We start from the raw sequence: 11,564 nt of genomic DNA on the forward strand, positions 1-11,564 counted from the left end.
AAGAAAATGAGCAGTCAGACCTTTAACTGAGACTTCATAGCTGCACACAGTTCTTAACCCTTTCCCTAGTTCTTTTCTTTTCAACACTAACATGCACGTGACAATATAGACAATGATAGACTTCTGTCTCCTTTTGCCTTGCCAGTGCAGTTGTATTGACTTAACTCTTGTTCAACTTTCAACATTTATTCAGTTGATTTCTATTTCAAGTATATTGGCTAATTTCTGTGAACCTCTGAAAAGAAGTCCCCTATTGGCTAACACTTTAATAACATTACCAAATGCCAATGTTAAAATGCTATGGATATTGAATGAAAAAAATATTCTTAAAAAACTATCTTAGTGGGCTGGAGAGATGGCTCAGCAGTTAAGAACACTGGCTGCTCTTCCAGGGTACCTGGTTAAATTTCCACCACAGATTTGGTAGCTCTCAGCTATCTGTAACTCCAGTTAAAAAACATCCAACACCCTCTTCTGCCCTCCATATATGTCAGACACTTACTGGTAGACAAAACACTCAAATAATAAAACAAAATTAAATTTAACGTAATTTTCTTGTTTATTTAAAAAACTATCTTAAAGTACCTATATTTATGATTTATTACTGGGATATAGAATTCACATTGATGACAAGCAGTCATTTGATCATGGTATCAACATAATTTATTCAGTTTTCCCCTCCCATTTCTTTTCACACTATGGGACAAAATGTCATATGGACTTACCAAAGTTTCTAGTGCCTAATATGTTGCAATATAATATAAGTAAAAGCTTGTGTGTCTGTAGTATAATTTTATTAAAAATATACATATGTCCAGGTAAAATTAGGATATAGTGGATCATGATTAATGTACTTTTAACACGGTGCTTGAGAAAATAAAAATAAAATAATATTTTCATTTTCAAACAGCTGTGGGAAATGAAGAGTAGATGACATAATGTTCCAAAGTGGAGGTTTCTGTGGGTGACATCAGTTTGTGTACCATCTTGCTCACAATTGAATTAGATAAACCTAAGTGTCTAAAGGGATTTTGGCTTGTCCAAGGAAGGACACTACTAGAAAAAGCTTCTAATTGAGCTTTGGCAATGTATATACTTTCCTCAAATTTCTGGTTGCAGTTCTTTGTCCAAGGACTGAGATCTTAAGAGCCAGTCCATGTTAGAATGTTGTTTGTTGCCGGGCGGTGGTGGCGCAGCCTTTAATCCCAGCATCGGGAGGCAGAGCCAGGCGGATCTGTGTGAGTTCGAGGCCAGCCTGGACTACCAAGTGAGTTCCAGGAAAGGCGCAAAGCTACACAGAGAAACCCTGTCTCGAAAAAACCAAAAAAAATGTCTTTCGGCCATTTGAGTTTCCTCTGTTGAGAATTCTCTGTTTAGTTCTATAGCCCATTTCTTAATTGGACTGTTGGGCATTTTGATGTCTAATTTCTTGAGTTCCTTATATATTCTGGATATCAGTCCTCTGTCAGATGTGGGGTTGGTGAAGATCTTTTCCCATTCTGTAGGCTGTCGCTTTGCCTTGTTGACTGTATCCTTTGCTCTACAAAAGCTTCTCAGTTTCAAGAGGTCCCATTGATTAATTGTTTCTCTCAGAGTCTATGCTACTGGTGTTCTCTGACCTACTCTGGTGATGGGATGGTCAAACACCCTAATTGTTGTGCTAGAAACCTCATCCAACTACTGAGGGATCTGGATGCAGAGATCCATGACTAGGCCCTGGGTGGATCTCTGCGAGTCCAATTAGCGAGAATGAGGAGGGTTTGTTTATATGAGCGAGAATTGTTGAGACCACGGTTGGATAAAGCACAGGGACAAATAGCCAAATGAATGGAAACACATGAACTATGAACCAATGGCTGAGGGGTCCCCACTGGATCAGGCTCTCTGAATGGGTGAGACAGTTGATTGGCTTCTGTTTGGAAGGCATCCAGGTAGCGGGACCGGGTCCTGTGCTCATTGCATGAGTTGGCTGTTTGAAACCTGGGGCCTATGCAGGATTGTTTGGCTCAGCCTGGGAGGAGGGGACTGGACCTACCTGGACTGAGTCTACCAGGTTGATCTCAGTCTGTGGGGAAGGCTTTGCCCTGGAGGAGATGGGAAAGGGGGGGGACTGGGGGGAAGGTGAGGGGGACAGGAGGGGGGAGAACAAGGGAATTCGTGGCTGATATGCAGAACTGAATTGTATTGCAAATTAAAAAATAAAAAAGTATTTAACATAATGAATAAAATTTATTCAAATTGCAGAAAAAAAAGAATGTTGTTTGTTGTTCTTTTTCAGGTTATATTTAGGCAGCAACATTGGTGAGACGTATTAGGTGTAGCTTCTGACCTAGACACCTAAGAAATGCTGAGAACAGGAGAAATAATCTTCTTCAAGAAAAGCATGCCAATTGGTTATGCAATAGTAAATGGTCAGCCCTGAAACTGGATAAACAGAAGCAACATCATAAGGTCTGCTCAGATTGTACTTATGTATTTAGGATTACATAAATATAATACTTACATATGTATACATACCCTTATATTTATATATACATGTCTATGCATCCACATGTGCATGTGTCTATATTATACCTACATATACACATATACTTGTATATATCTATACATATATTTACACACACACATATACATATATATATGCTACAACAATTTACAAAGTGACCATGAACTTGAAAGAAAGCAAGAAGTATGTGGGAGGGTTTGGAGGGGAGAAAGGGAAGTGGGAAATGATATAATTATATTATAATCTCCTACAAATTGATCCTTTTATTAAATAATGCATTTAAGCTAAACTCTTAATAGCAGGCATGGTTTCCTTGAACATTTGCTGAGATAATCTTTAAGAAATGTGATGAAGTAGATGGACTCCAAATGCTGAGGGAAACTTCCAATCTTCTTAGGATTTACCACTTCCACTCACATTGATGCACTGATTCTTTTTTTTTATATTTCTTTACTAATTAATTTTCTACTCACTCCACATACTATCCACAGATCCCCCCTACTCCTTCCTCCAATCCCACAGCCCTCTTTCCAAACCACACCACGTCCCCACATTCCCCAAATCGAGGTCTCCCATGTGGAGTCAGCAGAGCCCAGGACATTGAGCCTAGGCAGGTCCAAGCTCCTTCCCACTGCACCAAGGCTGGATGCACTGATTCTTTACATTTATCTGAGGCATGAACCTTGAGCAATAATGCACCAACCCTCCCGGGCTTAAATATTCTTTCTGATCCTCTTATCTTAAATACAAGGCCTCTCTTGAGTGACTATTTTCTCTCAAGTCATCCCCTTGTTTGTGGTAGGGACAAAATGAACCTCAAGTGTTCATGTGTGCTCTCCTAGAATGATTAAGAATGTGTTAAGTGTCCTAAGGTACATTTGGATTGGAATTCTATTAACCGTCAAGTCATTAAATATTTAGAATCATCCTTGAACCATGCTTCTCACTGAGCTTTAAATTTGAAATGCAGAAATCAACTCTATGATTCATTCTAAGGAATATATCTCAGTTTCTATGTGGGTTTCTAGCTCAATCTTAACTCCACCAAATCCCCAGCCTAACTATTGTATGAATGGCAGCCTTCTGTCATGTACCTTTCAAGTTCCTACACACCACACCATCCAGGGCTCAACAGTCAGAAACATACCTACCCTCCAGAAGGTGAGGGAAATACATACACTTTTTTGTTATCTCTTATTCATCCAAATTCTGTAGCTGAAAGTTCTCCTGTGTCCCACCCAGTATGCAGCCACTCAGACCCAAGTAAACACACAGAGGCTTGTATTAATTAAAACTGCTCAACCATTAGCTCAGGCTAACTACTGACTAGCTCTTATACTTAAACTCAGCCCATTTCTGTTAATCTATATGTTGTCACATGTTCCATGGCTTAACCTGTGTGCCATTACATGCTGCTCCATGGACAGCAGACTGGTATCTCCTGACTCAGCCTTCCTCTTCCCATAATTCTCCTTGTCTGCACATCCCACCTATATGTCCTTCATGGCTACTGGCCAATCAGCATTTTATTAAACCAGTGTAGAAAAGCATTATCCCACAGCAGAGGGATGCTTAGCACTTGGTCAATTTAGCTAAACAATATCAAATTCTCATCCAGAGTCTGTAGACTCATTGTAAGGTGTGTTTCACTACATTTAAAGTACACAGATCTGTAGTGATTCTCAAATCCAGTAAGAAAGCATTTGGTTATATAACAGCAGTGTCATGGCTGTGCAGGTGGGCACATGTCACTAGTCAGTTCATCCTAGTAGACTGTTGGGTTCCTGCAAGTGTGAGATCATCAATGTCTTCTCTGTCCCAGCAAACTTCATACCATCTTCCAGAACTATCAAAGCTACCCAGCCATATAATAGCTTCCAGCTAACTTCAACCTTCATTTCGCTATATCATACAGTCAAAGTACATGGTATCATCATTAATGTGGCTATATCATCTAGATCTTATGGACAAGAGACAAGCTCTTTATTGTTTGGTGACCTCTGTGTCCCCCCTCACCAAAAAATCACAGTGATGTAGTCATGCCTGTTTAATAATGTAGCTCTGGGGACAGCATTTTCCAGCTATACCTGATATTGCCCTTAAAACATTTTTTTAAATTTAATAAATTATATTTTTGTGGGGTACAAGATCTTGTGGTTCCTTCATATCTAAAACACATTTTATTGGGTTAGTTTCTATACAGTTTACTTCTTGAATTCTTTGGATATTCTAAATATCAATTATCTGTCAGATGTATAGCTGACAAAGAATTTTTCCCTTTCCATAAACTAGCTCTTTAGTCAAGTGACTGTTCCCTTTGCTATATAGAAGACTTTCAGTTTCAAAACATCCTATTTGTCAATTGTTGGCCTTATTCTAGAATGTAATTCAGAACAGGAGATCCAGATTTTAAGTCCATATAGACATACTCACTTGCATTCCTGTTTAAAACATTCTCACCTATGTCTGTATGTTGTAGGACATTTGCTAACTTCCACTTCTGGAAATTTCTGAGTCTCTAGAGTTATTTTCAGTCTTTTTGCTGTCTTTGATGCATGTGTAGTTCATTTCAGTGCAAGGTGTGAGACAGGATTCTAGTTTCATTCTTCTATATGTGGATATCCCATCCAATGATTCATCTCTATTTGTTGATATTTGTATTCCATCTTCCTTACAGTTGATGTGTGTGTGTGTGTGTGTGTGTGTGTGTGTGTGTGTGTGTGTGCTTGTGTGTGTATATGTGTGTATGAATGTGTTTAAAACATAAAAAGAAACAAAGTGGGTATATTTGTGTGGACTTAAAATTTGGATCTTCTATTCTGTTTCATTGATGTACAGGTGCATATTTTTGTCAGCACCATGCTGTTTCTATCATTATTGTTCCCTACTATAACTGAGATCATGTATGTAAGTGGATACAGTATTATTATTTTTCCTTGGCTTCTGTGTAACTTTTAAGATGGTTCCTTTTCCCCTAGCTATGAAGAATAACTTTGGGATTGGACTGAATCTACCCATTGCTTTTGATGGCATGGTAATTCTCACAACATTAATTCTACACACCCATGAGCATAGGGAGTCTTTCCAACGTTTAGTGTTACTATGTTTTTTTTTTTCTGAAACAGTTAAAAACAAACTTTAAATATCCACTTCTAAGTTCCATTGACAGTTGGTTATTCATGAATGGACCATTTTAACATCTATATCTTTGCATAATTTGAAAATTGCTTCAGTATAATACTGACTTTTCATCAGAATTATGTAAAACAATTTCTATTTTTGACATTCATTACTTATTTTGTGGCTTAACATATACCATATTTTAAAGAATGTTTCCTGTTGATGAGAATAATGTACATTATGAGCCTGACAAAAAAAATACATTTTCCTTATCCATATATGATTAGATCGACATCTAGGGCATTTCCATGCCCTAGTTATTGTGAACTGAGCAACACTGAAGACAGATGAGCATGTCCCTCCTGGTAGGGAACAGAGTCCTTTGGGCATGTGTCCAGGAGTAGCATAGCTGGATCCTGTGGTAGATCTAATTCTAGGTTTTTCAGGAACTGCCACAAGGATTTCCATAATGGCGGTACCAATTGCAACCCTACCATCAGAGTAAGAATATTTTCCATGCCCCACTTCCTTGCCAGCATTTCATGTCTTTTGTTTTCTTACAAAGTCATTCTGACTGAGGTAAGATGAAATAACAAAGAAGTTTTAATTTGCATTTCTATGATGGCTAAGGATGGTGAATCCTTTTAAAATATCTCATATCCATTTGCATTTCCTCTGACAATATTCTGTACAGTTCTATGCTCTACATTTTAACTTGTTTGTTTGTCATCTTGGCATTGGTTTTTGAGTTCTTTGTATATTATTGTCTTAGTTAGGATTTCTATTGCTATGATGAACACCATGACCAAAGCAACTTGAGGAGAAAATGGTTTATTTCAGCTTACATCTCTCAGGTTACATTCATTCACTGAGGGAATCTATGGCAGAAACTAAAGCAGGGAAGTACCTGGAGTTTGGAGTTGAAGCAGATGCCACTGAGAAATCTGCTCACTAGCTAGTTCCTCAAGCTTTCTCAGTTTATTTTCCTTTCTTTTTTTGGTTGTTATCCTAGTGTTTAATGGCTGAGCATCTCTCTAGCCCTCAACCTATTTTCTTAAAGCACCCAAGACCACCTGCCCAAAGGTGGCACCACCCATAGTGCCGTTGGCCATCCCACATACATCTTTATTCCAAATATAACACACAGTCTTGCCTACAGGCCAGTCTTATGGAGCCATTTTCTCAGTTGTAGTTTCCTTTTCACAGAAAACTCTAGCTTGTATAAAGTAGACATAAAACTAGTCAATAAAATTCTAGACACTAATCATCTGTCATATCTATAACTGGTAAATTTTTTTTTCCATTCTTTATGTTACCTCTTTAGTCAACTAACAAAATCTCATCCTTGTATTTCTCCACAGGTGTTGAAATATCATTTTCACATTGAAGCCTCATTTGCACATAAAAAAACTATACAGAGTATTTTTAAAGAATAAATTTACCTGTAATTACCAATTCTTAGGATTAAGCCTGAAGATTTTCCATTAATCAGTGAATGAATATGATGTGAGGTAACCAGCCATGGGATATCTTTCAGAACAAAAAAGAATCAAGGAGTTGATTTCATGCAACAGGAGTCTGAGAAACACCTATTAATTTATTTGAAAGTTTTTAATATCATGAACATTATTACTGGAAACACTGGATACCCTGGTGTTGTTTTGAAGTTAGAGCTCTATGCCATGAAGTTATAAGCCACCTAACTATGCTGTATTTAGACCTCCTCAGGCAATCCTGTATTGTTCCTGAGTGTTGCAAGTATACAGCCAACTGTGGCTAAGCCATAGAATTTTCAGAGTGTTGATTCTTGGGTTTATGTTTAATCTATGTATGTACAACCTTTGAAGCAATCTCAGAACATTTCAGAAAAATAAAAAGGGTAACTTCATAGAGCCATAGAGAAAATAGAAAATGGGTAATTGCATTAACTATGCAAGAGCCTCTGTGAATTTAATGACAAAATTGATTAAAGGGGAAAAATGGAGATATAATTCTTTTTTATTTTAATAGAAGAATGGTTTATTGTGATCCATGTTGTAACAAGGCATCAAGGATTTTATTCAGACTTAAAGTGAACTACAGGACAGGTAAAATGCACTAGAACAGAAGTTACTAATTGAACTTTATTCAATAGATAATTCTAGGAGCTTCTGTTTGTCATCCAGAAGAAGAAGGTGTTTTATGCTGAGGGGTCTAATGTATATGATTTTCTATTTAGATTGATATGCTTAACTCAATGCACATGTCTATTTCCTGTGATGCATCTGATGGTAATCATATACATGGTAGATCATGTATAAGTGTAAGAAAATAAACAGAACATTTTCCACAAAATGTTATTTTAAGGGCACCATTTACTGTGCAAAGTCAGTTGTAGGTTGAATTGGTTGATGTTCTCTACTTCATCATATCTCTCTGGGTTTACTTGGCCACACTGGAGGGTATTGTGAAGGCATGGGTTGGAATGAGTTGATAGCTCTGTTTGAAGAGTGGTGAGCATGCAGCTTGATGAAGTTGTTCCACTCCTAGTTCTCTCTGTGTCTCCTACTTGCAGTTAAAGATCAAAGCTCTTAACTACTTCTCCAGGGCCATACCTGTTTGCCTGCTGCCATGCTTCCCACCACACTGGACTTGGAATAACCTTATAGAACCATGAGCCCCCAAATTCATACTTTGTTTATAAATTACTTTGGTCATGATGTTTTGTTATAACAACTGAAAAGTAACCAAGAAACTTGACCTCTGTGTGAGAAGAAAAATGAACAAGCACAAATGGAGGAAATCTTCCTCCCTTCCATGCATATAATATGGGAGTTCACATCCTAACTGAGGACCATGTGGTCAGGAAGCCTTACTTTCAGTTAAAAATGGACTCTAGATTATGAGAAAAATCTCTTCCCAGTATGAATTTTTCTGAAATATTTAAGATTTAATTATTTTTAGTTTATGTGTACTGGTGTTTTCCCAGCATATTTGTCCACAAACCATGTGAGCACAATGCCCTTAAAAGCCAGAAGAGAGTCTCAGATACACTGGAACTGGAGTTACAGACAGGAGCTAGCAGTCATCTGTGCTGGGAATCAAACACAGTTCCTCTAAAAGAGAATTCAGTGGTCTTAGAAATTAAGCCAGCCATTCTCACCCTGTGTGTTGTGAATCCTTTTGCAAACCTTATCTCCAAAATTATTTACAATATGATTCATATCAGTAGCCAAAGTTACAGTTATAAAGTAGCAAGGAAAATAATTTTATGGTTGGGTATGTCACCACAACATGAGGAACTGTAGTAAAGGGCAACAGCATTAGGAAGGTAAAAACCACTGCACTAAGTCATCTCCCCAGCCTGAGTCCTCAAGATTTTAATGCTATGAAAATTAGATAATTTTCCTGTAGAAATAACTGGTTTGCTGTAAATCAATTTGTAGGTGTGTGTGTGTGTGTGTGTGTGTGTGTGTGTGTGTGTGTGTGTGTTTTGATATCTATGTTGTATTAATCTTACCTGTTGCCAAAACTCTGCAAGTTAGGATAAGTTATTTTTTCATGTAAATCATGAGACATAGTCCTGTTTTGAAAGCTGGGACTAAGTTTCTCTGACAAAATACAAAAACATCACTTTGACATTTAAATCCTAGCAAAGAGAAACACTCTCACCTGCTGGAGACCCTAGAATAAGCAGTTGGGGCAGCCTAGGCTCTCACTTCTGCTTCCCTTGGTGGTTTATGTCATGACTTGTTTCACTGTGGGAGGAGTATAACTGTATTGACAGTAATAAGTTGCAATATCTTCAGCCTGCAGGCTGCTGATCTTTAGAGAATACTGTGTGCCAGATCCACTGCCACTGAATCTTGATGGAACCCCATCTTCCAAGATATTTGCACTGTAGATCAGGAGCTTAGGAGGTTTCCCTGGTTTCTGCTGATACCATGCTAAACTACTGTAAATGTCTTCACTTGCCCGGCATGTGATGGTGACACTGTCTCCCAGAGATGCAGACAGGGAGGCTGGAGACTTGGCCATCTGGATTTCACATCTGACACCTAAGAGTGGAAAATTGAAAACAAATTCCCACACAATTAATCCTGTTAGATGAGGACTTCCCCAGAGACCTGGCAGCACTGACCACACTCAGCTGAACACATTTCCAAGGCTGTCTTCCTTACCTGTAAGCCAGAACAGCAGCAACCCAAGGAGCTGAGTGGGGACCCTCATGTCTGTGCTGGGACCTCTGTGAGGCTGACTCTAGCATAGGGTGTGACCTGACTATGAATAAGTCCTCAGGGCAGTGGGCTGTGCTCTGGGCATATGCAAATCAGCAATGGCTGGACATGGTCACAGGCCTAGCCAAACCATTAAGTCATTACAGGCCTGTTTTCCTCTTATAAGAGTACAGGTTTATTTTTAGAGAATGTCCTCCTCTTTGAACAACAAAGAACACAGCAGTCTCTGAGTTGCACATTATTTTGATTTCTGTCATGTTCAATGTAGAATTTCCTTGTTATATTTCCCTCTATTCCAGAAGCTTTTAGATAACGTACAATTCTAGAAAGAACATAAATAGTTACAAGGTCCTTTCATAGGTATTTGTAGATGATATAATATGAAGTGTTTAGTCCATATAACATTACTTATATGTATGTTTTCAGGGATGAACATTTGACACCGAACAATCAATTGCGTGCTCTTCCCTGGGGAACACCACCTTTCCTATTTTCAGATTTACTCAGTTTCCTTGCAATTCTTTGCTTAGAATTAAGGCCTTGTGGACTTTTGTCCATCCAGTCTGGAAAGTTCTCCAGTGTCATCCTTGTTCAGCTCACATTTGGGTAGTCATGTTGGTGGGCTTCTACAGGTATAGCTTCTGATGTTGCTCAGAGACACAGTCTTACGCAAACTCCCCGATCCTGTGATTGTTAGCATATTCCCACTCCATTTTGCAAAATGTTCCCTAAGCCCTAGTTATGGGAACATTTTGTAGAAGGATCCATGGGGAATGAGCTCCACAATATACATGTGGCTTCTTGCTCACAATGATTCCCAGAAGTGTAATAAGATAATGCTGGGAGACATGGTTACTAAGGAAGGGCGGATTCTCACATAACTAACCCCCATTCTACCTCAAATTCACTTAACCCAGTGAGTGCCTTCAGGTAACTGTACAGATACTCTTCCACTGTCAAGACTCTGAACAGCAGCCATTCATTTGGTGGAATACTGCAGATTTTTAGTACTCTAAATTTGTGTTAGTTATCTAGGATAGGACATGAAGATGAGAAAATGTTCATGCATACTGAGGAAATTTTTATTACCTACACTTAGATACTACTACTGATATCTCCAAGTAAATTAAGATGCCCATTGTATCTGCTAGAGTCCAATGTTAAAACTACTACTTCCTTAATAAAACGGACCACTGTTCAGTCCAATAAAATTCTCAACTATCCCCAGTTTTTTTCTGAGCTAGTACATACTTAAGTAAAGTTCACAAATATAATTAACAGGACTGCAAGGCTGAAAGCTGCTTTTATTTCACAGTGAGGAGCTATTGGTTAGTGTTTTATGAGAATGACACAATATTGATCTAAAATTGCAACTTGTGGTATTGTGACTCTTAAGGAACTTCACACAGTACAGACCTTTGTGGTGGTATTGTGTTCCCCAAAATATTGTGAACCCTAATAAATTTATCTGGGGTCAGAGAAAAGACAGCCACTAGATACAAAGGCTAGAAAATGGTGGCACTCACACCTTTAATCTTAGCATTCCAGAGACAGAAATCCTTCTGGATCTCTGTGAGTTAAAGGCCACATTGGAAAGGCCAGGCATGGTGACACACACCTTTAATCCCAGAAAGTGAGCCTTTAATCCCAGGGAGTGGTGGTAGAAAGCAGAAAGGTATATAAGGCATGAGGACCAGAAACTAGAAGCATTTGGCTGGTTA

The 11,564-nt window shown here is 38.4% G+C and overlaps 1 gene segment (V, D, J or C); it reads right to left on the bottom strand.

Moving 5' to 3' along the window:
* Window positions 1-9,343: 9,343 nt before the first annotated feature.
* On the bottom strand, window positions 9,344-9,835 carry LOC128099646 (immunoglobulin kappa variable 1-39-like). The segment is given in 2 exon segments: window positions 9,344-9,663; window positions 9,787-9,835. Coding segments are annotated over 2 exon segments (369 nt in total).
* Between the last annotated feature and the right edge of the window lie 1,729 nt (window positions 9,836-11,564).

Source organism: Peromyscus californicus, unplaced genomic scaffold (genome assembly GCF_007827085.1).
Source record: "Peromyscus californicus insignis strain IS unplaced genomic scaffold, ASM782708v3 Scaffold_6__1_contigs__length_162567912, whole genome shotgun sequence".
Taxonomy (NCBI): domain Eukaryota; kingdom Metazoa; phylum Chordata; class Mammalia; order Rodentia; family Cricetidae; genus Peromyscus; species Peromyscus californicus.